The 23207-nt window shown below is 40.9% G+C and overlaps 1 protein-coding gene across 2 annotated transcripts in view; it reads left to right on the forward strand.

Annotated features, from left to right (window-relative positions):
- ALDH1A2 (aldehyde dehydrogenase 1 family member A2) overlaps positions 1-23207 on the forward strand; it is a 103642-nt gene that overhangs the window by 76096 nt on the left and 4339 nt on the right. Inside the window, exons 8-12 of one of the 2 annotated variants that reach the window (XM_021094598.2) lie at positions 14548-14650; positions 16286-16470; positions 17866-18030; positions 18688-18845; positions 19414-19488. In XM_021094598.2, coding sequence (XP_020950257.1) covers positions 14548-14650; positions 16286-16470; positions 17866-18030; positions 18688-18845; positions 19414-19488 — 686 coding nt within the window. The remainder of the gene's footprint in view (positions 1-14547; positions 14651-16285; positions 16471-17865; positions 18031-18687; positions 18846-19413; positions 19489-23207) is intronic. The other variant, XM_021094609.2, reaches the window with a different exon arrangement.

Here is a 23207-nt window from a genome sequence, read left to right on the forward strand (position 1 = left end):
AAAGAGAAATATCATTAATTCAAGATATTTAAATTTAAATGAAAAGCTACTTCATTCAAAGGTAACACTAAGAAGAAGTAATCTACATCTTAATTCCGCAGTTGTTAATATTCACAACTAGGGAAGATATAAGTCTGTCTTGCTTTTCTCTTCAGAGACAGTGAAATTATGGCGGTGTGATATGGGAACCAAAGTACAAAAAGAACTTGGAGGAAAGGAACCCTAGCTGTGGGAACCCTTGTGAGTTGTGACAGATAATCAACAAATACTGGTATTCATTTCTCATAACCATTTCCTGTGCCTTGATATTAAGGTCTAGCACTTTCAAAAAGCTTGATACATGTTTTGCTGTAATGTAAAGTGGGATGTTAGATTTCACTGTTGTCTTTCAACAGCAGATGCAATATCCTTCTTTTTTGCGTTTTAGTCAGCTGTGTTTTTAATAAGCATTTAAACTCCAGAGCTATAGATTTTATACTAATCAGTGTGAATCCTTAAAATCACTTATGAAGTGAAAAGCCTTATAGAGATAGGGTAGTAGGGGGGCAGGGACAGCCCTAAGAGGAACTTACTGAGGAGTTACTGTATATCTGATTTCCTAGAATACTTGGTAGAGTGAGGCAGTGCTGGAACCAGATGTTCAGTGACTGCTAAACACATAATTCCAGTGTTCTAGTGGAAGTATTTTTATATTCAAAAGGTAAAATATTAGGTTTTCCCCTATATCCATTTTCCATGAACCATCTTTCTACTTCTCATATTATATTGCTCTCACCTACATTCAGGCCAAGTTAAATTCCATCTACAAAACTATCCATTGGTTTATAATAAGCAAAGGTAATAACTGAGCTGAAGTGTTAATAATCAGTCTAATCAGTCTCATGACCAAAAAGACCTCCTCCTAGAATTTTTTTTTCTTAATGATTTTCTTTTCCATTATAGCTGGTTTACAGTGTTCTGTCAAGCAGGGTGACCCAGTCACACATACATGTATACATTCTTTTTTCTCGCATTATCGTGAGCCATCATAAGTGACTAGATGTAGTTCCCAGTGCTATACAGCAGGATCTTATTGCTTATCCATTCCAAAGGCAATAGTTTGCATCTCCTCATAGAATTTTACATTAGCTTAGGGAGTTTAGAGCTTTAATGTAGTTCAGCTTGAGTTTATTTCTTTCAATCCTTTATTTAGAGTCTCTTAAAGAAAAGTAAAGTACTCCTCATGGCATTGTTAGAATGAAAGCTTGAAGAAATGCTGCATAATACCACCTCTAAAAAAAAAAAAAATGGAAGGATCACTTTTTCAATAAGAAATGACAGAGTCTTCAAATCATTCTAAAAGCAATCAAGATTAAATATATCAGATCCCCAAATTAGGAAACTCAACATAATTTAAACCTCTCTAATGGGGGTGTGGATTTGTTCACAGTACATGTTAATATTTAATCTTCTCCATCAGATTCCTGTCTATAGATAAGGGATTATTGTACCTAATTTGTTGATTGTGGGGATGAACGAAATAAGCTAGTGTATCTACAGTGTTTATTAAGCACAGGGCCTGGCTATTAGTAAAATGTCAGTACATATTAGCTGTCATTGTTTTCTGTTTATTTTTAAATGAAGTTTATACAACAATTTAGTTTGGGGGAAATGTGGAGTAATATAGAAGGGGGCTGGATTCAGCCAACCTTGGATCAAATCCTAGCTGTCCTGCTGTGTGACCTGTGGCAAATTATTTAATCTTTCTGATCTCTCATTTCTTCATCTATTAAGAGGGATTGTGAAGAACTCCTTGCATGTTTATTTGTGGATTAATCAAGATAGTGTATCCAAAAGTTCCAGTCCTATTGCCTGGCATATTGTAAGAATTCAATAAATATTGGTTGAATCTGATTCTACTTTAATCCATTTGCAAGGAATATGTTTGTCAAAAACTAATTCCTGCTTTCCTTGAGCAATTTTATTTTCCTCTTACTTGTTTCATGACTTTTATAAATATTTTACAAATATTTTTGTCTTCTAGTAAGTGTTTATTTTTGTTTTGTTTTTGCTATTCTATTTCACTTTTTTAAAAGGTCACCTGGGTGCTTGCTTGAATAAACTGATTTTGACTTTTTTTTTTTTTTTTTGTCTTTTGTTTGTCTTTTGTTGTTGTTGTTTGTTGTTGTTGCTATCTCTTGGGCCGCTTCCGCGGCATATGGAGGTTCCCAGGCCAGGGGTTGAATCGGAGCTGTAGCCACCGGCCTACGCCAGAGCCACAGCAACGCGGTATCCGAGCCGCGTCTGCAACCTACACCACAGCTCACGGCAACGCCAGATGGTTAACCCACTGAGCAAGGGCAGGGACCGAACCCGCAACCTCATGGTTCCTAGTCGGATTCGTTAACCGCTGCGCCACGACGGGAACTCCCTTGACATTTTTTTTTAAACTGGAATAATACACTCCATTTAGATAGTGCTTTAAGAGGACAGTTGATACCTACTAAGAAACTCACTTATGATTTCACTGTGGCCTAGATCTTGGGCTGCTCCTTCCACCAGTTTTCCAGAATTGAATCCTTGTGTAGGGAGAAATTTTTTTTTTCGGCAAAGTATAATGTAGTTACGATTGTTTTTTTTTTAGTAGGGTTATTACCTTACCTACAGTAATAGGAGTGGTGGAGCTGGGGGAGAGAGGAATGACTTATTTAAATACAGATTCCTGAGCACCACTCAGAATCTTCTAAATTAGAAGATTTGGAAGTGGTTTCAGGAATTCTTATTTCAATAAGCTTTCTTAGTAATTCTTATGTTCATTATCATTTAAGAATTATTAATTCACACATAATTTGAATAGCTGGGTCGTACTCTAGAATATTTTCCCAGGCCCATTTGAAGGGAACAAGTTACAGCTCTGAGTTTGTTAACCTGTGCTAAAATAAAGCGTTGTGTAAGCTGACAGATACCACTCACATTGTCAGCTGTGTCTGTATTTTCAGCAATACAATCTCTCCTGAACACCCAAAGGAAAAAAGATGAATTCAGAATTAGTTTAGCAAAGCAAGTGCACAGTCCAAAGCCATCCCTATATCCATGAATTTCTCACCAACGAAAAAACAACCGCAAAAATGCCAGTATTTTATTAGAAATATACGAATAGTTCTAAAAGTGCATCAGACTTCTGCTTTGACTATATTTCTCAGAAAGACTCTGTAACTCATGCAATGTAACTGTAAAGTGCCAAGACCTATGTCCATAAGCTGTACCTCATCAACAAGAAACAGAGATACTCCTGTGCCACTTTTCAGTCTGTTTGTAGTTAATGATGTGTTCCCTCATTCCTGCTCCTCCTGTACTGGAGCCACCAGTACAGAAGGGCAATAATCACAGAAGGGCAGTAATAGGCTTTCTAGCTGCAAGAGCCGTGACTTTGATGATCTTAGAACTAAGATTCCTCTTTTCATCCAGTAAGCACTTTGAGTCTCTCCTGTGTTCCCAGCTCTGGTAAAGATGCCCTTAAGTCACACTTTATCTTACACATGGAGGAATTTTGAAGTTAACCCAGCATGCAGAGCATAGAACTGATTTTTGGTAAAATCACCTGAGTTCTTCATGAACTTAATCCTCCCTGTCTTCTCCCTGTCTTCTCCTGGGCTCTAGTTCTGTTTCCCAGAGTTCTATAGGTTTAGCACAGCTCCAGTGCCATTACAGCTCATTACGCCCCTAGGATCATTATGGGCCCCTCTGCATAGGTTCCTTATGGGAGCCCAGAGAAATCAGCTGATAGATTCATGGAAAACTTTACCCTCCAGGTTTAACCGGTCAGATTTTCTTCTTAAGCAATTTTTGCTGAGTTAGCCCTTCATCCACATAAAAGCAGTATTCCTAAGGGAAGGTCTAAGATTTACTTCAATCGTAACACTTGGTTTTTGAACATGGAAATTAAACACCATTTTTCCACTCCAGCTCTTCTGCCTCCCTTGTAAGACTATCAGTGTAAAAGACGTTTTACCTGTAGTAGTGTAGTTAGTCCATTAATTTTTTTTTCTTTTTATAGCTGCAGCTGTGGCATATGGAAGTTCCTGGGCTAGGGGTCAAATCGGACCTACAGTTGTAGGCCTGTGCCACAGCCATGGCAATTCTAGATCCAAGTTGCATCTGTGACCTGTTCCACAACTTGCAGCAACTCCAGATCCTTAATCCACTGAACAAGGCCAGGGATCAAACCTGCATCCTTATGGACACTATGTTGGGTTCTGCTGAGCCACAACAGGATCTCTGGTCCATTAAATTTTTTATTTACCAATAAGAAAGTAATCAAGTGAGTCAGTGCAGTATGTAATTTAGAATATTTCCCTGAAATAGCTCAGTTACAGTTATAACCTCTTTTGAGCTCCAGGCTTTCATTTGTAACTGTAGAGTAGACATCTCTACCTGAATATTTAAGCTCCGGGTAACAGATTGACTCACAACATGGCCCCTGCACCTTCCCGTGTTTCTAGCCTTATGAGTACTTCTTGTAACCCCCAAAGGTGACTTGCCTTTCACAGTTCTATGACTTTGTACGTGCCATTTCCTCTGCCCCAGATGACCACAGCTCCTTTGTCTACCTAGTGAGTTCTTAGCTCAGTGATTTTGTTCTGTGCAGGTAAGTGAGGACCATACTTCTATGAGTATACTTTATTCCTGTTTAAATTCATAATCTCAAAAATTGCCATCCTTTTACTTCCAATAATTTTTTTATTGGCATCTAATCTGTTCTTTATTTTCACTACCACTTGCTTTCCTTAAGTTTATTTTTTTCCTCTTATTCTTTCCCTTTCAGACATTAATTATTTTAAAATTTATTTAATTTATTCTAATGCATTTGTCTTCTTTTTTTTTTTTTTTTTTTTTTTTTTTTAGGGCCACATGCAGGGCATATGGAAGTTCCTAGGCTAGGGATGGAATAGGATCTGCTGGCCTACACCACAGCCACAGCAACGCAGCATCCGAGCCATGTCCTCAACCTACGCCACAGCTCACAGCAATGCCAGGCCAGGGATCAAACCTGCATCTTCATAGGTACTAGTTGGGTTCATTTCCGCTGAGCCACAATGGGAACCCCACCATCTGCTTTTTAGTTAAAACTGTTAATCATATTTTAAATAGTCATGTTGATTCAATATTATTTCCCCACCAACAGTCCACAAAGGACAACAAAAAGATGTATGGCATAATTAATAACATTTTTATTGCTTGGTGTATCTTTATTAACAGCTTTATTGAGGTATAATTGATATACAATAAATTTCACATGTTGAAAGTATTCAGTTTGGTATGTCTTGACATATGTGTCCACCCGTGAAACCTTCACATTGTACCTACATCATTACCCTTAAGCATTTCCTACTGCCCCTTTGTGATCTCTCTCATCTTTCCCTCTACCCCTCCTCCACATTCCCAGGCACTGATCTGCTTTTTGCCACTGTAGATTGTTTGCATTTTCTAGAATTTTAAGTGAATAGGAACATACAATGTATTTTGTCTGTTTTTACTCAGCACACTTGAGATCATACATATTTTTCCATGTGTATCAATAATTCATTCCTTTTTATTGCTGAGTAGTAGTCCCTTGGCCTATTGATGGACATTTAGGACATTTAGATTGTTTCCAGTTTGGGAGTACTACAAATGAAAGCTTCTATGAACATTTCATGGCCAGTCCTTGAATGCGTGTGTATATGTATATATGTTCTTTTTTCTCTTGGGTAAATACCTAGGAATGGACTAGCTTGATCATATTAGGTTCAGGAACTGTTAAATTATTTTCCACAGGGGGTGTAACATCTTAGCAGCAGTGTATAAGATTTCTAGCATCTCCATATTTTCACCAGCATTTGGTATGGTCAGTCTTTATCATTTGAGCCATTCTAAAAGGCATATAGTGCTATTTTGTTGTTTTATATAATATAGGAAATTCTTTATCTTCACGGGAAGAACATTAAAAACTATGTAATCTTCAGAGATGCAGATATCCAACGGGGGAGCTGAGAGAGAAAGGGAGATTTTGGGAAAGAGAATAAGATGGAAGGTGGCCCCGTGAAGTATTTTGCGCTTGGGAACATTCCCATAGTGAGGTAGCTTATAGCGGTGTGCACAGAGCAAGTTTCACCTGAAGTTTTCTGACAGAGCTTGCATTTGATATTTCTCTCTAGAGGGGTTTACATCCACTTGGAGGGAAACCGGTCCTGTGACATCTGGAGTTATCTCCTAGTTTTTTTCTGGGATGATCTCATTGAGGGAGATTAAGGACCAGAGGGAGAAGCATTTGACTAGTCTCTGAAAGCCAGCTTATAATTATCATATTAATAGTGGCAAGTGGAGAACTTGCACAGGCAAATCTAATGATCATGTAATTCCCAAATGCCTTTACAGCTTGTAGTTTCTTGCTTCTTTATTCATCCTTCCTCTCTTAATTTTGTAGGCTACTTGAGAGATTGTATAGAGTCTTCCAGAGAGTATCACTTAAATATGGATTTTAATGTGACTTCTGTAATGTTTATCCTAGTATAAGGGATCTGTTGGTACAGCACAAACTGTCTGGAACAGTCAGCAACAAGAAGTATATTTGAGGTGGCTGCTTTCCATTTTACTTTAGCATAGGACCTTTAAAAAGCAAACAGTTACTCAGATTAAAGATAGGATTAATTTCTTCTATGCAACTAAATACATAAGCAATGAATATAAATATTTAATAAGTGAATATGAAAGGGTCTTATAAACACAGAGTCAATAAACAACCTCAATAAAGTGCAGGAAAAGAGTTTTCATTTTGCTTGGTATGATGTTTTCTTAATTCAGTTAGGTTAACAAACCATGATTTCATCATTAGTCAACAAGATAGTAGAGAGACCATCAAAGCAAACTACGGGAGAGTCCAGATTGATTCATGCCAAACAAATGTTTGTAGCTAACAGCTGTATTATCACTGATTCTAATTTACGCAGCCGGGGTTCTCCTTTCATTTCCTAAGTGAGATGAATGTCATTTTACATGTTACAGACACCCTCTCTGCTGCTTGAGTAATGAATCAGGTCAGCCCTCTCCTCTGGGTAGCCTCACCCCTCTTTGTAGGTGGGAGGAAGTTGCCTGCTACATACAGTTTTAGTTACTTTTTAGAAACAGCTTAGGAGCTTCTTTCTAAGGTTATATGTGTATAGTAGCAAGCAATCCAGAATTTGAATCAAAAATACCAGTTTGTTGTGTCAAAACCTTTGGATGTACAGGTTTTAAATTACTAGCTTTCTTCCTTTTCTTCTTTAATATTTAACTAAAAACTTGAGTACCAAAGAATAAGAAAGGGTATGCTGTAGCCTCTGCCTGCTAGCTGAGATTCCTTGATTTATTCTTCAGGAGACTTCTCTCCTCATAGCTCAGGCTAAGTATGAACAGGTCCTAAGAGAACCATCCCTTTAGTTCTCCATGTTAGTGGGAACAGGAAGTACCTTTGACATGAGGATTCCAGTCCTCTTCCCATCAAAGCAGACCCCCCGATATAAAAATCTTGATTTTTTAAAATTTATCTGTAATAGAAAGGGAGAATCTTAAGTAACAGAGGGAGGCTAAGTGTACAGAGCAGTTGATCTAGAATGTCTCTTAGTTATGGTTAGTCTGTTTAGCAACCAGAATTCTGCTCCTAGCAGAGAGAATCAAATCCCAGGACAACACCTGGGGAAGAGAAGCAGGAGCCACAGAGAGAAGCTATCATGGAGTAAAAAGACCCCATGCTTGGTATGGGCAGTCTGAGTCCAGTTTTGGCTCTGCCACTCCAAGGGTGCCTGTCAGCAAGTCATTTCTTGACCTGAGTTGTAGGATTTTTGTTTTTGTTTTTTCCAGCTTTGAAGTGGAGTAATAATTCTTGCCTCACAGAATCGCCATGAGGATTGAATGTTTGTGAGAACAGGCAGCACAAAATAGGAGCACAATAAATGACAATGTTAGACAGTTGGAAAACAGAACCAGCAGTGAAAGGTTAGAGACAGTATGAGGGAAATGCCCCCAAAGATCCTTTAATCTTGAGTTCCCATTGTGGCTTGGCAGGTTAAGGACCTCATGCCGTCTCTATGAGGATGTGGGTTTGATCCCTGGACTACTCAGTGGGTTAAGGATCCAGTGTTTCCATGAGCTGTGGTGTAGGTCACAGACATGGCTCAGATCTGGCATTGCTGGGGCTGTAGTGTAGGCCGACAGCTGTAGCTCCAATTTGACCCCTAGCCTGGGAACCTCCACATGCCTTGGATGCGGCCTTAAAAAGAAAAAAAAAAAGATTCATTAAGCCTGTGATTCTTAACCCTAGCAGCACGTTAAAATACCCATGTCTGTGGGCTCCACTGTAGATGAAGATGATCAGAATCTCTGGACATAGATCCTAGATATAGAAAAAGGTTTTAAATGCTCTGGGAACTCTGATGTGCAGCCATTGTCAGAACTATGAAGCCATCTCCTTCATTAAAGATGTGGAAATTTCAGCCCAAGGTAAGCAAGAAGAGGAAGACTCAAGATCACTCTGCCAGTTGTAGCAAGGCAAAGCCCTGGACATAGGCGACCTGTGTTCCAATCTCTCACTTCTGTTTCCTAAAGACTTTATCTTTCTTCTCTGATTTCCTGAGACCTTGAGAGCAGTTCTCTTGTTCGGCTCATTGACTCTTCAAATGTTGCTGAAAATCTGTGTGTGTATATCTGTGTGTGTATATCCAGAATCCTTCTGCTTACAAAACCAGTCTGGTAGGGAAGATAGCTATTAAACAAGAACAGTATGAGAGTTGTGTGAGATCAGAGAAGGAGAAACACCAAATCCTTCAGGGAGGATAGACGTAGAAAACTAGCTTCTCAGAGGAGGTGGCATAGGTAGGACTGGAAAAGTGAGCAAGCAAGGAGAGGAAAGGCATTTTAGGCAGAGGGAACAACCCAGACAAAGTCATATTCCAGGAAGGTCAAGTGGTTTCATGTGCTGGAGTGATGAGTGTGTATGTGGTGGTAGGAATGGGAGGAGAGGGGCTGAAATGTAGTGAACGGCGGCTGCATTGGTTTTCATAGCCTGAATTTCACACGTGAAGTTTTGAAATTGCTGTTATCCCGAAAATTAAAAGAATGATTTAGATGCCTTGCTCCTATTACTTTCTGATGCAAATCTGAGCAGATTATTTCTGGGTATTTCAGAAAGACAAGAAATGTCCAGTTATACATATTTGGGGCATTTCTATTTCTGTCACTGTCAGAACCAGTAGCACAATGAAAATCAAGAAAGGAGAGGAGGGAAGAGGCATAGAGTCAGTCCATTTGGGGTTTAAGAAATGAAATGTATTGCAAAAAACATTCATTTTCAACCTGTTTATTGATTACTACTGGAGATTTTTCCATTTTTAATGACATATTTAAAACATGCCATTTTAAAAGGTGGCATATCTCAGAGAAGGAATCCATCCTAATATGTGTCATTAACTAATTAAAAAGAAATATCTCTGAGAAGAAACCCACTCTAGAAATATGAGTAATTAACTAATGAATAAAAAGAAAAATTTTACTGAACTTTAGAAACTGTTCAGGGAGCAACAGCCTTGAACAAAAAGGGCATGGAAAGCCTTCCATGGTCTTTTTTGTCCTGAATAACAAATCATTTTCCATGCAAAGCTCCAGTTTGCATTTCCTACCCTGCTGCATTGCCATGAGCACGATTCTGGTACATTGTGGCTCCACTAGGGATATTCCTGATATCAATCTTGAAGACTGTTCAAAATGAGAAGGGAGTCAGAGTTGATCTGTGCCAACATTCCTGCTGAGAATTAGCCCAGTTCTATCATGTGTGGGCGAGCGCCCGGTTCCCCGCCCTTGCCTCTTTGGGGTACACAGATACAGCTGAGAGACTCTGCAGGGAGTGCGAAGTTAAGACACCACATGATAGGAACACTATCACTTGCTCTTTCATAATGAGGTCTTTGTGAAAAATTGAAAAAGATCAGGTTTATCTTCTGTCCAGTGCAGCTGTGGTGCCTCTATGAAAACTAGTTCTGCTCAGTAAGACAAGAAAAATCCAGAATTGTGGACAGATTCTCAGAATGACCAGAGGCTCCAGGAGCCCTATTTTTTTGTTTTTTAACTCTTCCAACTAACCAGAGTACTAGGGGCCAGATTGACTGCTTGGTGTGTGTCTTCATTTATCAGATAAGAAGCTGAGGCCCAAGGAGGTGAAGTGTCTTTTCCAAATCAAAGGTTAGTAGGAGCCAAGCCAGAGCTTGCAGTAACTCAGAATTCTCACTCCTTTGGGCCAAACTGCAGTCCATGAACCTGGGTATGATTATGATTAGCTAGGTTGTCAGAAATAGCATAGGATGTATAATAAGAGTATATATTGTGAAATCTTTTCTGATTGGGAAAAAAGGGCAATGATGAACTCAAAATTTGGTGCCTGTGCCTTTATTATATTTAATCTGTATTCTCCTAAAGGATTTAGTTTTTCCAGCTGTTTCTTTTTTATCTCACAGATTGCCTGTTTATCAGAATAGGGCTTGATGTTATGAAATCCATCCCTATTGATCTGACTTGAACCACTCAGAAGACCTGTGCATCCTGGAGCCTCATTTATCTCACCATGTGCTCCCACCTCATCTGGTCGTGTATAAATATGACTGGCAAAGCACATGCACATTCCCACGGAACCCTACTTATTGCTTTTCTGAGATGAGCCACTTAATCCCAGGTCTTTGATGTTTGTATTTCATTCTTTCCTAGACTTTCTTACTCCATAAATATGAGATTTGTACAGGTAATATTTCAGGTTGGTTTGCACAGGACCTCCCGTATTTTATAAGAGTCAGTTCTCACATGAACTTTTTGTTTTTAAGCATTACTCTTTCCTGTTAAGAATCCCCTGCTTTGCAGTTACATCTGTTCTTCCTACTCTCTCCCCTCCCCCTTATGGTAATGACAGTGAGGAGTGCCTCCCTGCAGGGTCCACTTAGACTCATTTCCATTTGCAGGGAGAATTCATCCAAAGAGGGTCTGACTAGGAAACTGAGAGTATAATGTAATTAATGAAGGTGGTTGCATCCTAGCCCCCTTCTCTGGGTAAGGCCCAGAGGAGCCTGACTGGGTTATATTACAAAGCGCTGCACAACCATAATTTCACTGTTCAGGTCTAATATTAAATCAAGCCTGGATTTTTCTGCACTTACTGAACACCTGTTAGGTTTACGTGGGAATTCTTTTAGCTTTGAGTTCCCTGTCAGAAAGGAACTATGCCCAGCATTGCACATGGCATTTAGCAGGAGAAGCAGGAGTATGTGTCGTATGAAGGGGATTGGTGAAAAACAGGTTTTTCAGAGTATCCTGTCCTGAGGCGACTCCAGATGGAAGCCTAACATATCCAGTTCTTTCTTGAGGCTGGGATGCAACTTGACCTTCTTCCAAAGATGAAAAGGAAAAGCATTATTCATCTGAGATTTCGCCTTGCAGTGTTTAGCACAAATTTAGTTTCTAAGGAAAGGCTGGCAAAGCACTGACACAGGAAAAATTATTCCTAGTTATTCTTCTCTGATGACCAGAGACTGAGCAAGATATTTGTATAGTTACTGTAGCCATGAAAATACTAGTCATTGGACAATACTCCTAGTACAACAAATAACCCATAGAGCACTTTGATGAATGTCAGGGAGTAGGGCTAACAGAAATATAATGCCCCTGGGCCAGCACTTTCTTTCTCAACTCTAAACATTTATTCAGTGTCTTCCTATGTGTAAAACCCATGATTTCTCCTTACTTTTTCCTGTTTTTCAAATGTCAGTCTGAGGCAAAAACAGAAGTTTTATAACAGATGAATTGTGATCATTATTTATGTGTGTAAAAAGTGGTATTCCTACTCCTAAATCAATTTGGAGTTTAAAGATAAGGTTTTGGTAATATGTGGTATGCATTAGGTTCTCAATAAATATGGAAAGGGAGGCCGAGTGCTGGGAGGAGGTTAAGGAAGGCAAGGCCCTGGAGTCAGCCGGCACAGAGTCCACCAGGCTCTGCCAGTAACCAGCTGGCTTACCTGGTAGCACCCATTGACTTCTGACTCTTGAGTTTACTATTCCTCAAAATGGGATAGTACCTACTTCGTAGGGGTTTAGAGAGACTTAAATGCATGAACACATGTTAATGATACACACCAGCTCAGTAAATGCTAGTTTTAAAAAATAATAATGCTCATGACTTCCAGTGATTGTCTTCTTTGAGAAGGCACTTGTCTCTTTATCTTCCTGGACTTTAAAGTGAGTCCCCATCGGTTAATATGGATTCCTCAGGGCAGAGGGAGCCAAGCATTCTAGGTTGCAGGCCTGCTGTCCAACATGCTGCTGCTCCACCTGCTGCCGCCCCACTGCTCGGTGGGAGTTCCCTCTGCTAGAGTGTCAGGCTTCAATCATGTTCTCCCCTGACTGCTGCTCTCCTGCAGAAAGGAGGGCCAGATTCTCCTTTCCTTGTGTATCTTTACTTTCTTCTTGTAGGAGAGAGAGCATGTTTCCCTGAGAATGGGGCCTTTCTTAGCCCATCTTCCTAGGGAGCTTATCTTGAGCTACAAGAGAAACAAGCTGGCCCTGTGGGGAAGGGCAGTCTGGCTGCGGGCTTACGGCTGCCCTGTCACCTTTAGGGCCAGATGTCAGTGTTTCTTAACATCTTGGTGAGTAACAGGGTTCTGCATCTAAGAGTCTAATTTTATCTCTTTCAGAGACATCACTATTTTTTCCTCAAGGTTAGATTTCCTCAGAGTGAGAGTATATTTTCTAAAGCTTTTTGCCATGAGGTCAAGCAATAATAAAATACATAAAAGCATTTAATCCAGCTAATGAGCGATATTGGGAGACTGGTGCCAAGTCAGAGAGTTTCTCCAGTGTCTTTCTGAAGTAATTGCTGTGCATGGACAGCTTGAGAGCCACGGACAGAGACCTGCTCTGGAAGGTCCAGCAGGCCCTCCCCTGACAGCCACCTCATTTTTCTGCACGGAGCGTGAAAGAAGGACCCTGGCTTCTCACGCCTGCATGTGCCCAACTTGTGCGGGCACTTTCTGTCCGCCAGTCTGGGTTCTGAGAGCCACAATCTTCAATCACTTCTTCCTCAGGACAGCTGAACTGTGATGTAGATAATGTTTTTAGCTCCATTTACAGAGGAGGGAATGGAAGTCAGAGAAGATAAAAAAATTTCCCAAAGTCATACAGTCGCGAAGTGATATAGTGAGTAAAAAACCCAGGCTCCAGATCCTTTTCTCTTAATTACAACTCTACACTGAGGAGTTAGCCATCCTACCTGCAGATCTCAACCAGAGGCCAGAGGAGTCCAACACATATTTAACCTTTCTCTTCCTCAGGCTTTAAAAATACTTTATTTTCAGTAGGGTTCCAGGCACAAGTAACACTTTTCATCTCAACAATGGCAAACTGTCTTTAAGAGCTACATGGTGGCTCAGCACTTTCCCTAAAGTGACGTCTGCCCTCTTGTAGAGCAGTACCCTGTTTAGGTCAGGTATTCTGCGAGGGGTCACTGAGATGGAGTTTGTCCAGCTGAAGGGGAGTTGACATAGGGGAAGGTGAGCTGCAATTCAGGCCTGACGGCTTCAGCCAAACACATGGGTGTGGTGGAGCAGACATGGTCTCTCAGAGCCGCTGCACCAGGTGGTCTGAAAGCACAGGGCCTTATTCTCCTGCCACCATCAGGAAGTGGATGGGGGACACCTGAGGGGTTATCTTCCCCTTGGGCAAAGAAGTTCTTTTCGGCTGAGGCGACTCTGAAGGTGCTGACACCATTTGTGGCCACCGAGGCAGTATGTTCTTCCTTGAATGGGGGTTCTAGGCAGTGCATCTGTGATTTCATCATGACACTGTGAGTTTTATTAGAAATGTGAGTCTACGCAGTGGGAAATGCTTTCTTCACATTCAGCCTATTGTTTGCCTGGATTCTAGATAAATAGGTATTGCTCAAAAAAAGACGGATCCTTGGCTTTTTAGAATCCTATTGCCCTAGGTCTAAGCAAAGACATAACGTCTATCTATCTATCTATCTATCTATCTAGTATGTATATTATAAATATATATGTTTGTACCATATGATTAAAGGCATACCCATTTTTAGAGACACATAAAAGTCTGTTTTACACTCATCGTGTCTTTCAAGCGGAGCCAGCTGGCTTTTGTCTAGAGTCCAAAGCTAAAAGCCACAGTGCAGTGATGGAAAATCTCTAGTTACAATTTGCTTGCCAGTTGTCCCAAGGTCAGTGATTAAGATTCCAGGTTTAACCCCCTCTTCCTTGCTTCTTACATCATGAACCGAAAGCAATCTTCCAGCTCATTTCAGCACAGACATTAAACTGCATCCCAGCTGACTCATGTCTTGTCCACATACGTTGACCACAGGCACTGTTCCTGTGTCATCCAGTGGGCTACTTTGTTCTGCAGGATTTTTTACTGCTATGTCCCACCATTGCTTACAGCTGGGTCTGGCCACCAACTGTCTAAGCTGCAAGGAGTGCAAAACTTTTCTCCATCTACTTTCTTCCAGGTTGGAAAACTCATCCAAGAAGCAGCTGGGAGAAGTAATTTGAAGAGAGTAACTCTGGAACTTGGAGGGAAAAGCCCCAATATTATTTTTGCAGATGCTGATTGTAAGTCTTCCACAGATCTCCTGCATGTCCTGGCACACTGCCCTTCTGTGCTTTCTTGTGATCTCCACTTTTGACAGGACACTAAGAAGAAGGTCTTCGAAGTTAAGTGGCCTTCAAGGAGAAAAATGTAGACTCCTCCTTCTAAGGAGAAAGCAGTTTGATATTGGAAAAGACCACTTATCAACTGACAATCAAATAGAGTTTGTTTTCTAGATATAATAAGCCATTTTGGCTCTGCGATGTTATAAAGTAGGGTAGAAGAGACGAAGGCTTGGTTGGTGTTGTGTAGTGGAAACTGCAGTGGTCTAACCCTCTGAACACCGGAAATATAACCTCTCTGACTGGATTCAAGAAATATGAAACTTCTCATGTATGCTTTGCAGATCATTTTAAAAAAATTCTACTTCACCAGCCCTGCCAACATTGTCCCAAGGCCACACTCCCTTCTCTGTTTATTTTGTCATCCCACCTGCTTTCAGTCAGGATAACAACATGGTATGCTCCATTCTGTATGAATAGGCCTAAACTAGAGGTGATTACGCCTTGGCAGTAGGACTATACAGAGGCTTGGAGCTCTAACCTAATAAACCTCATGTTTCCAGGCAGGATGCTCTCTTGTCCACTCTGCACAGACATGGTCTCTCTGCTTTGAAAACCCTTCTAGGGAATGAAATTACAAAATCTCTTTCAGTCATCCTTTTTCTTCTTCACATCCTGCCAGGCAGTACTACTTCCTCAGTTTCACCACTGGAGAGATCAGAAAACAGATTGCCTGAATTTCAGCCCCACCTGGGAATTTGCAAAGAGTTCAACTTCAGCTTTACACTACTTGTCAAGGGGATCAGAGTTTTATACCTAGATTACTATTGAAATGTACACACTCCACTGACAGGGCAATGATTGATGGATTCATTCATCATTTAGCAACTAGCAGACACCAGATTTATTAACACTATCTTAAGTACAAGATAGAAGAGATGAAAGGAGTTATCATATGCTATTATATGAGTCTATATAAATATAGAGGAAATTTAATGTCTTCAAAGACAATCATTATGATTACGGTTTGATTTGCCAAAATACTGATAATACATATAGCTACAAGGTCCTCTAGATTAGGGGTTGCAAAATGGCAATCTACACGCCAAATGCAATGTGTAGCTATTTTACACATTAAGTATTTTACAAAGTAATGATTTCTGTTTTTTTTTTTTTCTTAAGATTGGAAATCTAGCAACCGTGGGCTTGTTTTTATGCATAGCAATAGCCAAATGCAATGCTTTCTTTCTGAGTTTCTGTCACTTTGCTTTATTACTATTATATTATCTGCCAAGTCCTTTTGAATACTGGGGTTTGAGAATCCTTTTATAGATGATGTGGTCCAGTCCCTCTTCTTACAGAAGAAAAGGATTCAAAGTGAAGATGTCCAAGTTAACACAGCAAATAGCATCAGGGTCTGGTTAGAACTAGAACCAAGTTGCGTTCTCAGTCCAGTGCTTTTCACTGGGCTGCTCACAGTTATGCTCTGTGGTGAGCATGATGTTATACCTGGGGCTTGGGGGAGTGAGGGGGTTCCACAGACAGACCCCTGTGCAGGTGAAGCAGTGTTGAGAACATGGCTGTTTCCTCTTCCAGTGGACTATGCTGTGGAGCAGGCTCACCAGGGTGTGTTCTTCAACCAAGGCCAGTGCTGCACTGCAGGGTCTCGTATCTTTGTGGAGGAGTCCATCTATGAAGAGTTTGTGAGAAGGAGCGTGGAACGGGCCAAGAGGCGCATAGTGGGAAGTCCCTTTGATCCCACCACCGAGCAGGGACCCCAGGTAGAGAAATCATAAACATGCCCTTTCTTCACTTAATCCCTGGTGAGCACAGGAACTGGACACTCTAGTGGAATCCAGCAAAGTACCATATTCCGTTATCTGGCTACCTCCTTATTCTTCTTCCTCATCTGTCTTCCTGGTCTTCCTGGCTGGAATTGTAGCCAGCGAGGCATTGCTTATGCTTCTCTTTCCCTCTCAAATTTTGTCTCTGAAAAGCTAAGGAATTAGGACTGCCTTAAGGATACCTTGAGATTTGGGAGAAAGTTGGAGTCTCTCAGCTCCAACGAAGGACCTAGGCATGGCAAGATGAATCTTGGCTAGAACCGAGTCCCAGTCTTGACTGTTGGAGTCAGGACAGCCTCACAAGGGCCACAATCAAGGAGGGCATGCATCTCTCATTCCCAGAAACCATTTATTATCCTTTTACCAGCCACCAAGGATTCTCTCCATCAACCTGACTGGCTCTGGGGAGACCACGTGTAGCTTGTAAATATGTAGGGAATGGGAAGCTGTCTGCTCTCCCCTCTGCCACATGATCTGCTTACTCTGAATGCTTCATGCATGGTGGTGAGTGAGGAGGGCCACAAAGGTCCCTCAGGCTGAACCACAGTCATGAAGGTGTAGTTCCAGATGGAACTCTGGTTTTGAACTGAGAATTTTTAAAAGAATGTGTAGAACAGATCTCATCTGGATCCCTAGAGCAAGGGTTTTCCTAAGAAACAACATCTCTGTAGTTTGGGGGCCACTTGAGAGATGATTGAAGTTCTAGCAGCAATTCAGACTTAGGTGAACATAGTTTTTTTAATTTACCACAATTACTGAGTGATAACTCTGTTATAACTTCAGGGTGGGGGCAAGAAGGACATTATTTTATGGACTAGGACCTAGGTCTCACTCTTTAAACTTAATCCTTTCTTTTGAAGGTGTAACAGTAGTTCCGTAAAAATACACCCCAGTAGGATTTGATCTGAAGCACCGTGTACAGAGGCTGTGTGTTAGCTAATCTGTTGTTTTCATCTTTTTAGTATCGGTACAACTTGCTAAACTATTCAGTTGGTTATAAGGTTATTTTTTCCTGTGTAAACAGCAAATAATCAGTTAGCCAGTATTTCCATCATTTAGAAACATGGCTTAAATCTTGAACTGGTACTTATGATTTGGCAATATCACCAGAGCAGTGCATTTATTGGAATTCTTGATGTGTTAGCTTGAACCATATAAAATTTCCTTTTTTTCGTAGATCAAAAAATGTTTAGTTGATAGCAGTTCCATATGATTTGACTAGGTATAATGAAGCTTTGAAAAAAAATCACAAATGAGAGATTCTTGAGCACATGCTTATTTCCATCTTCATAGAAGATTTTACTTGGAGTCATTAGGCACTTTCTTCTGTAGATTGATAAGAAACAGTACAACAAGATCCTGGAACTCATCCAGAGCGGTGTGGCCGAGGGAGCCAAACTGGAGTGTGGAGGCAAAGGGCTGGGCCGAAAGGGGTTTTTCATCGAGCCCACAGTGTTTTCCAATGTCACCGACGACATGCGGATTGCCAAGGAGGAGGTATCACGTAGATTTTAACAACAGCTGTGTCTTCCTTGGGGTGGTTTCCAGGGTGTTTCCAGTGGACAGTATTAGAGGCTCAGCTCTGTATTTCATATACATTGTGCAATGGTGATAAACATACCTATGAATATCCCAGGTTCAAGAAGATAGTTAACAGAGAGGCAAGCAAGCTAGATGGAGGCCGGTGATGTGCTTTATGATTGCAGTTATTTTTAGCCAACATAACCATCTTAATAGCCAGTCACTGGTTTCAGTAACACAGTGACAACAGTTCAGTTCTCCCAAATGTGGGTCCCTGGGCTGTTAACTAGGAAAGAGAGAGAAGCTCTGAATCCTCACTTTATGCTGGGTAGATCAGCCAACAATCCAGAGCAGTAGTTCTTGGTTCCAGAGCAGCACCTGGGGGCTCGTGGCAAATGAAGTTTTAGAGCACACAGTGGAATCAAGAGACACCACGCAGGGCGGGCGAGCATAGGTGTTAAACTCTAAGGGTAGACTTTTATGTAATCTTATTCTGGGAAAGTTTGGGATATTTTTCAGTTAAGTACTGCTAAACTTAAACATTTAAATAATGAAGACAGAATAAATTTGCCTTGAAATGTGGAAAACAGGTGAAACGATGGCAGAGCAACAAACCAACCTGTTTTGTTGCAGATCTTTGGCCCTGTTCAGGAAATTTTGAGGTTTAAGACTATGGATGAAGTTATTGAAAGAGCCAATAACTCAGACTTTGGGCTTGTGGCAGCTGTCTTTACTAATGACATCAACAAGGCCCTCACGGTGTCTTCTGCAATGCAAGCTGGGACTGTTTGGTAAGATCAGAGTCAGTCTCATTGTTGTGGCCATAACACCTTCCATGAGGGTGGAGGGGCTTGTTGTTCTCTAGAGCCTGCATGAAATAAACACATATGCTCTGGAAGGACAGGGAAGACCTAAGGCTTTACCCTGAGGAGGTACACTTCCTACTAGCTAGAGCAGGAAGTCAAAGTAAATCTTCTTCTTCTTCCTTTTTTTTTTTTCTTTTTGTCTTTTTAGGGCCACACCACTCATGGCATATGGAAGTTCCCTGGCCTATGCCACAGCCACAGCAATGTGGGATCCGAGCTTCATCTGCCACCTATCCCACAGCTCACAGCGACACCAGATCCTTAAGCCACTGAGCAAGGCCAGGAATGGAATCTGTGTCCTTATGGATACTATGGGGTTCGTTACTGATGAGCCACACTGGGAACTCCTCAAAGTAAATCTTAAATTGCAAAATTCTCATGTGGGAAATAGGAATTAAAATAAAATAAAACTTTTAAAAGAAATATCATGCCAGTACGATTATTTCTGAGCAGAAAGAATTCACACTAACGGTACTGTGTTTTCGTCTTTCAGGATCAATTGTTACAATGCCTTGAATGCTCAGAGCCCCTTTGGGGGATTCAAGATGTCTGGAAATGGAAGAGAAATGTAAGTGTCCAAACTTGCTGCTGCCTGCAGAGAAGAAGGCATTTCCCATAGAGTACAGAGGGGTACTTACAACATCAGTGAACTCTACTACTCTCATCCATTCATTAAACAAATATTTTGTTGAAAACATATGTCTATAAGCAAAGCAAACATTACAGCAATGAATAAAACACGTTTCCCTTATCTTAAATGGGAGTGGGGAAAAATTAATATACCAGTAATTCCATACAATATGTGCTATTTTAGAAGTATGTCAAATGTCTTGTTAAGTACAGGGGAAAAATCAGTTAATTTTGCCTGCTGAGGTCACAGAAGACTTCACAGAGGAAATAACATTTCAGTTTCTTAGGAACAGGCATTCCAGGCATAGGGAATAGCAAGAACAAAATTGTGAAGGCACAGCAAATACAGAAGAGTCTAGACACAGAATAGAATTTGCTATTTAAAATAAAGGTAACCCACTGCCCACCCAGGGACAAATCTGGCCTAGAGAGATGTTTTGTTGTTGTTGTTGTTTTTGCCATATATCATTTAAAAATCTTTATCTCATTCAAAAATGAAGAGGCTTGGAGTTCCCATTATGGCCCAGTGGAAACCAATCTGACTAGGAACCATGAGGTTGTAGGTTCAATTCCTGGCTTCACTCACTGGGTTAAGGATCTGGCATTGCCACGAGCTGTGGGTGTGTAGCTCTCAGACTCGGCATGGATCCTGAGTTGCTGTGGCTGTGGTGTAGGCTTGCAGCGATAGCTCTGATTCAACCCCTACCCTGGGAACCTCCATAGGGCATGGGTGCGGCCCTGAATAAGCAAAAAAAAAAAAAAAAAAAGAAAGAAAAAAAGCAGGCTTTACATAAAAATCTAGGTTTCTTGCTTATTTTCATTCCCCTGTAGCAAAATTGCTGCAGCTGTGAGCTCTGCAGTTCGCCCAATTCCCCGTCATTCCTGCTGCCTCTGGGAACTGAATATTGGTTGTTGTTTGTTTTACACACAGCAAGTTCACTTGCGGTATTATCTGCTCAGTACCTATAGGATCTCTGAGTCGGGGCTGCAGGGCTAGGGCTTAGATGGATGGAGGGGACTTGCTGAAGATACAGGTGGAAAGGGTGATTTTAACTCAATCTCAAAGGGCTTTAAAGGGCATACTCTGGGAGCTAAACAGATACCAAAAAGTTTTTAAGGCCAGCATTCTTGGTGTATAAAGGATGTTTGGGCAGAGATTACATGAAGAAGACCCATTAAAGGATTTTGCAATAACAGTAATAGGTATTAATTAAATGCCTGCTCTGTGTATGGATTTATGCTGACTTCTTACCTGACATTGTCTTATTTACTTTTCACAGTGATTCTGTGGGATAGATATACTTACCTTTATATTATAGGTGGTTCATATGAGGAACTAAGGGTTAGAGTGGATAGGTAGCTTGCCCACGTCACACAGCCCGTAAGTGGAAGATCTGACCTTTAAACCTAAATTTCAGTGACTCCAAATGCACTTAGTTCCCATGGGGACCAGGTTAAAGGACACGCAAAGGTCAGGATCAGAGCTGGGCCGTCCTCTTGTGATGCTAAGGACCTGAAAAATGGGACTGTGGCAGAGGAAAAGTAGATGGCTTGTATTTGCAGCTTCATATTCAGATGGATTTTTTTAGTGACTCTGAGTGAATGAGTGGTAACCAGGATCTTCCTGAGCTGATGTCTCCCTTATCCCCCATACCCTCTATTTTCCCTCATTTTGAAAGGAGCTAGAGCCATGTTTTCTAAACCCTGTGACTCATAAGAGGAAACGTCTTCCACATCCCTTCCCTCTGTCATTACTGAATGCATTCTTTTTTTAACAAATGCTTAGTTCACAATCTGCTAACAAATATCGAGCATATATTTGTGCAAAGTATGATGCTTGATCTGTGGGGGAAGATGCAGCTCGTTAAGGTACTTCAATTTTTCTTGGATAAACGAAATACATAACATTGAAAGAATCAAAGAAATTCCAGAACAGCCTGTGAAGTGGAGGAGGAATTCAGGGGTAATAGAGATTGTTGTGAGCTGGAGAAGTCCAGGAAACCTTTAGATATGACCGTTAATAGGGATTTGAATTGGCCTTTAAAGGAGAGGAACATCTGAGTAGATGAAGACAGGACTATTTTTTCAGGGTTTGTGGGCAAAGCAGGGTAACAGCAGGGGAAGAGTGAGCAAAGACATTGTGGGAGAAATAGGTATGATGTTTGAGAGGGGAGTGCAGTGAGCTCATAAGACTAGCACAGAGGATTTCCGTGCTTCAGAAACTGTAGTTGATCATTTCTAGCCCCGAGTCATTAAACGCTGAAATAGGTAGAGCTTTGAGGCCAAGAGCAGAATTTCTGAAATCGCACTGCTCAGATATGTAACCTGACTCTACCGTGTAATACCTGTACAGCCTTGGACAAATTACTTAATCTCACTAAGCCTTAGTTTCCTCATTTATAAAATGGGAATAATTGTAGTATTTATCCCACAGGGTTGCTGTGAGGATTAAATGTTACAACCAAATATGCCCAACATCCGTCAGGGTATCTGGCAAACCTTCAGAAATTCTGAGCTACTCTCATCATTATTGATCAGGTAGATGGCTGTTATGTAGGTAATCCAAACTTTTTGTAACAAAGGTATTACTTTAGAAATGGGGCAGAATTTTTCCTGAATTCTAGCTAATACCACCACTTACTTTCTGACTCTGGGAATGCCAGGGAGAAACTGCTCTTGCTTGAACCTTTGCTTCTAGCCTCAGTACCTCCCACTTGCTTTATAGGCAGAACCCAGGCCCAACCTGGATCCTATTTGCTAAGTTATTAGTATTCTTTCAGCGTTTACAAAGTCTTCATGGACTCTAGGTATCTCTTTGTTAACTTGCATATGGCCTTAACTTTCTGCTTCCACTTTTCAAGATGTATTCAACTTACATCATTTCCTGCCCCTATGTTTGTACCCCCAGAGTCTGAAATGTTGGGGTCATCCCTGGCTCTGGGAATGCTGCTCACATGGGCTGTTATAGACCATTAATAGGGCATATCATAAGCATAAAACAGACTTGTGATAAATAATCACTAGTTTACAGTTTCTCATTCTAAGCTAGCCCAGACCCTCATCATGGACAAGGCTTCTACAGGCTTTGGCCTGGTGACATTGTCCAGGTCCAGTCTTTTCCAATGAGAAATGTCACCCTTGCCTAGAAAGAAGGTCTGAGAGATAGTTTGGCCATGTTAGAACCACACAGAACAGTGGCCTCTCTCCACTCATCTGTATATATATCTGAGCACTATAATGAGTCAGCCTTCCCAGTGCAGTTAAAAATTAATTAAGAAATGATGAATGCTCTTTGATGAGACACACTTTTTCTTGTCTAAATTATATGGTTCTTTGTCCCTGTTTGACCCCAAAACATGTTTTCTCTTCCTTAAATGATCTTGAATGGAAGGAAGTACTTCAGATAGAAGATTCTGATGCAGGGGGTCTGGGGACCCTGCTCTAAGAAATGCAACTATAAGCCAGAGACGAGGGCGGGGAAATACACACCCCAAGCAGAAATCCTTATATGTTTTATGTGCGAGTCTGAGTGTTTTCCTAAAGTAGCTGGCTGAGGGACACCAGAATCTAACATCTTACCTCTATGTATGCCAAGTTTGGTTCATCTTTGAAACTATGACCTAGTCTGGCCAAGAAGCAGGAAAATGGGTACCTAAA

The sequence above is a fragment of the Sus scrofa genome, chromosome 1 (genome assembly GCF_054392235.1).
Source record: "Sus scrofa isolate SSC_HxYL_T2T_F1_AM1 chromosome 1, Sscrofa_HxYL_maternal_Yorkshire_Landrace_v2.0, whole genome shotgun sequence".
NCBI lineage: Eukaryota > Metazoa > Chordata > Mammalia > Artiodactyla > Suidae > Sus > Sus scrofa.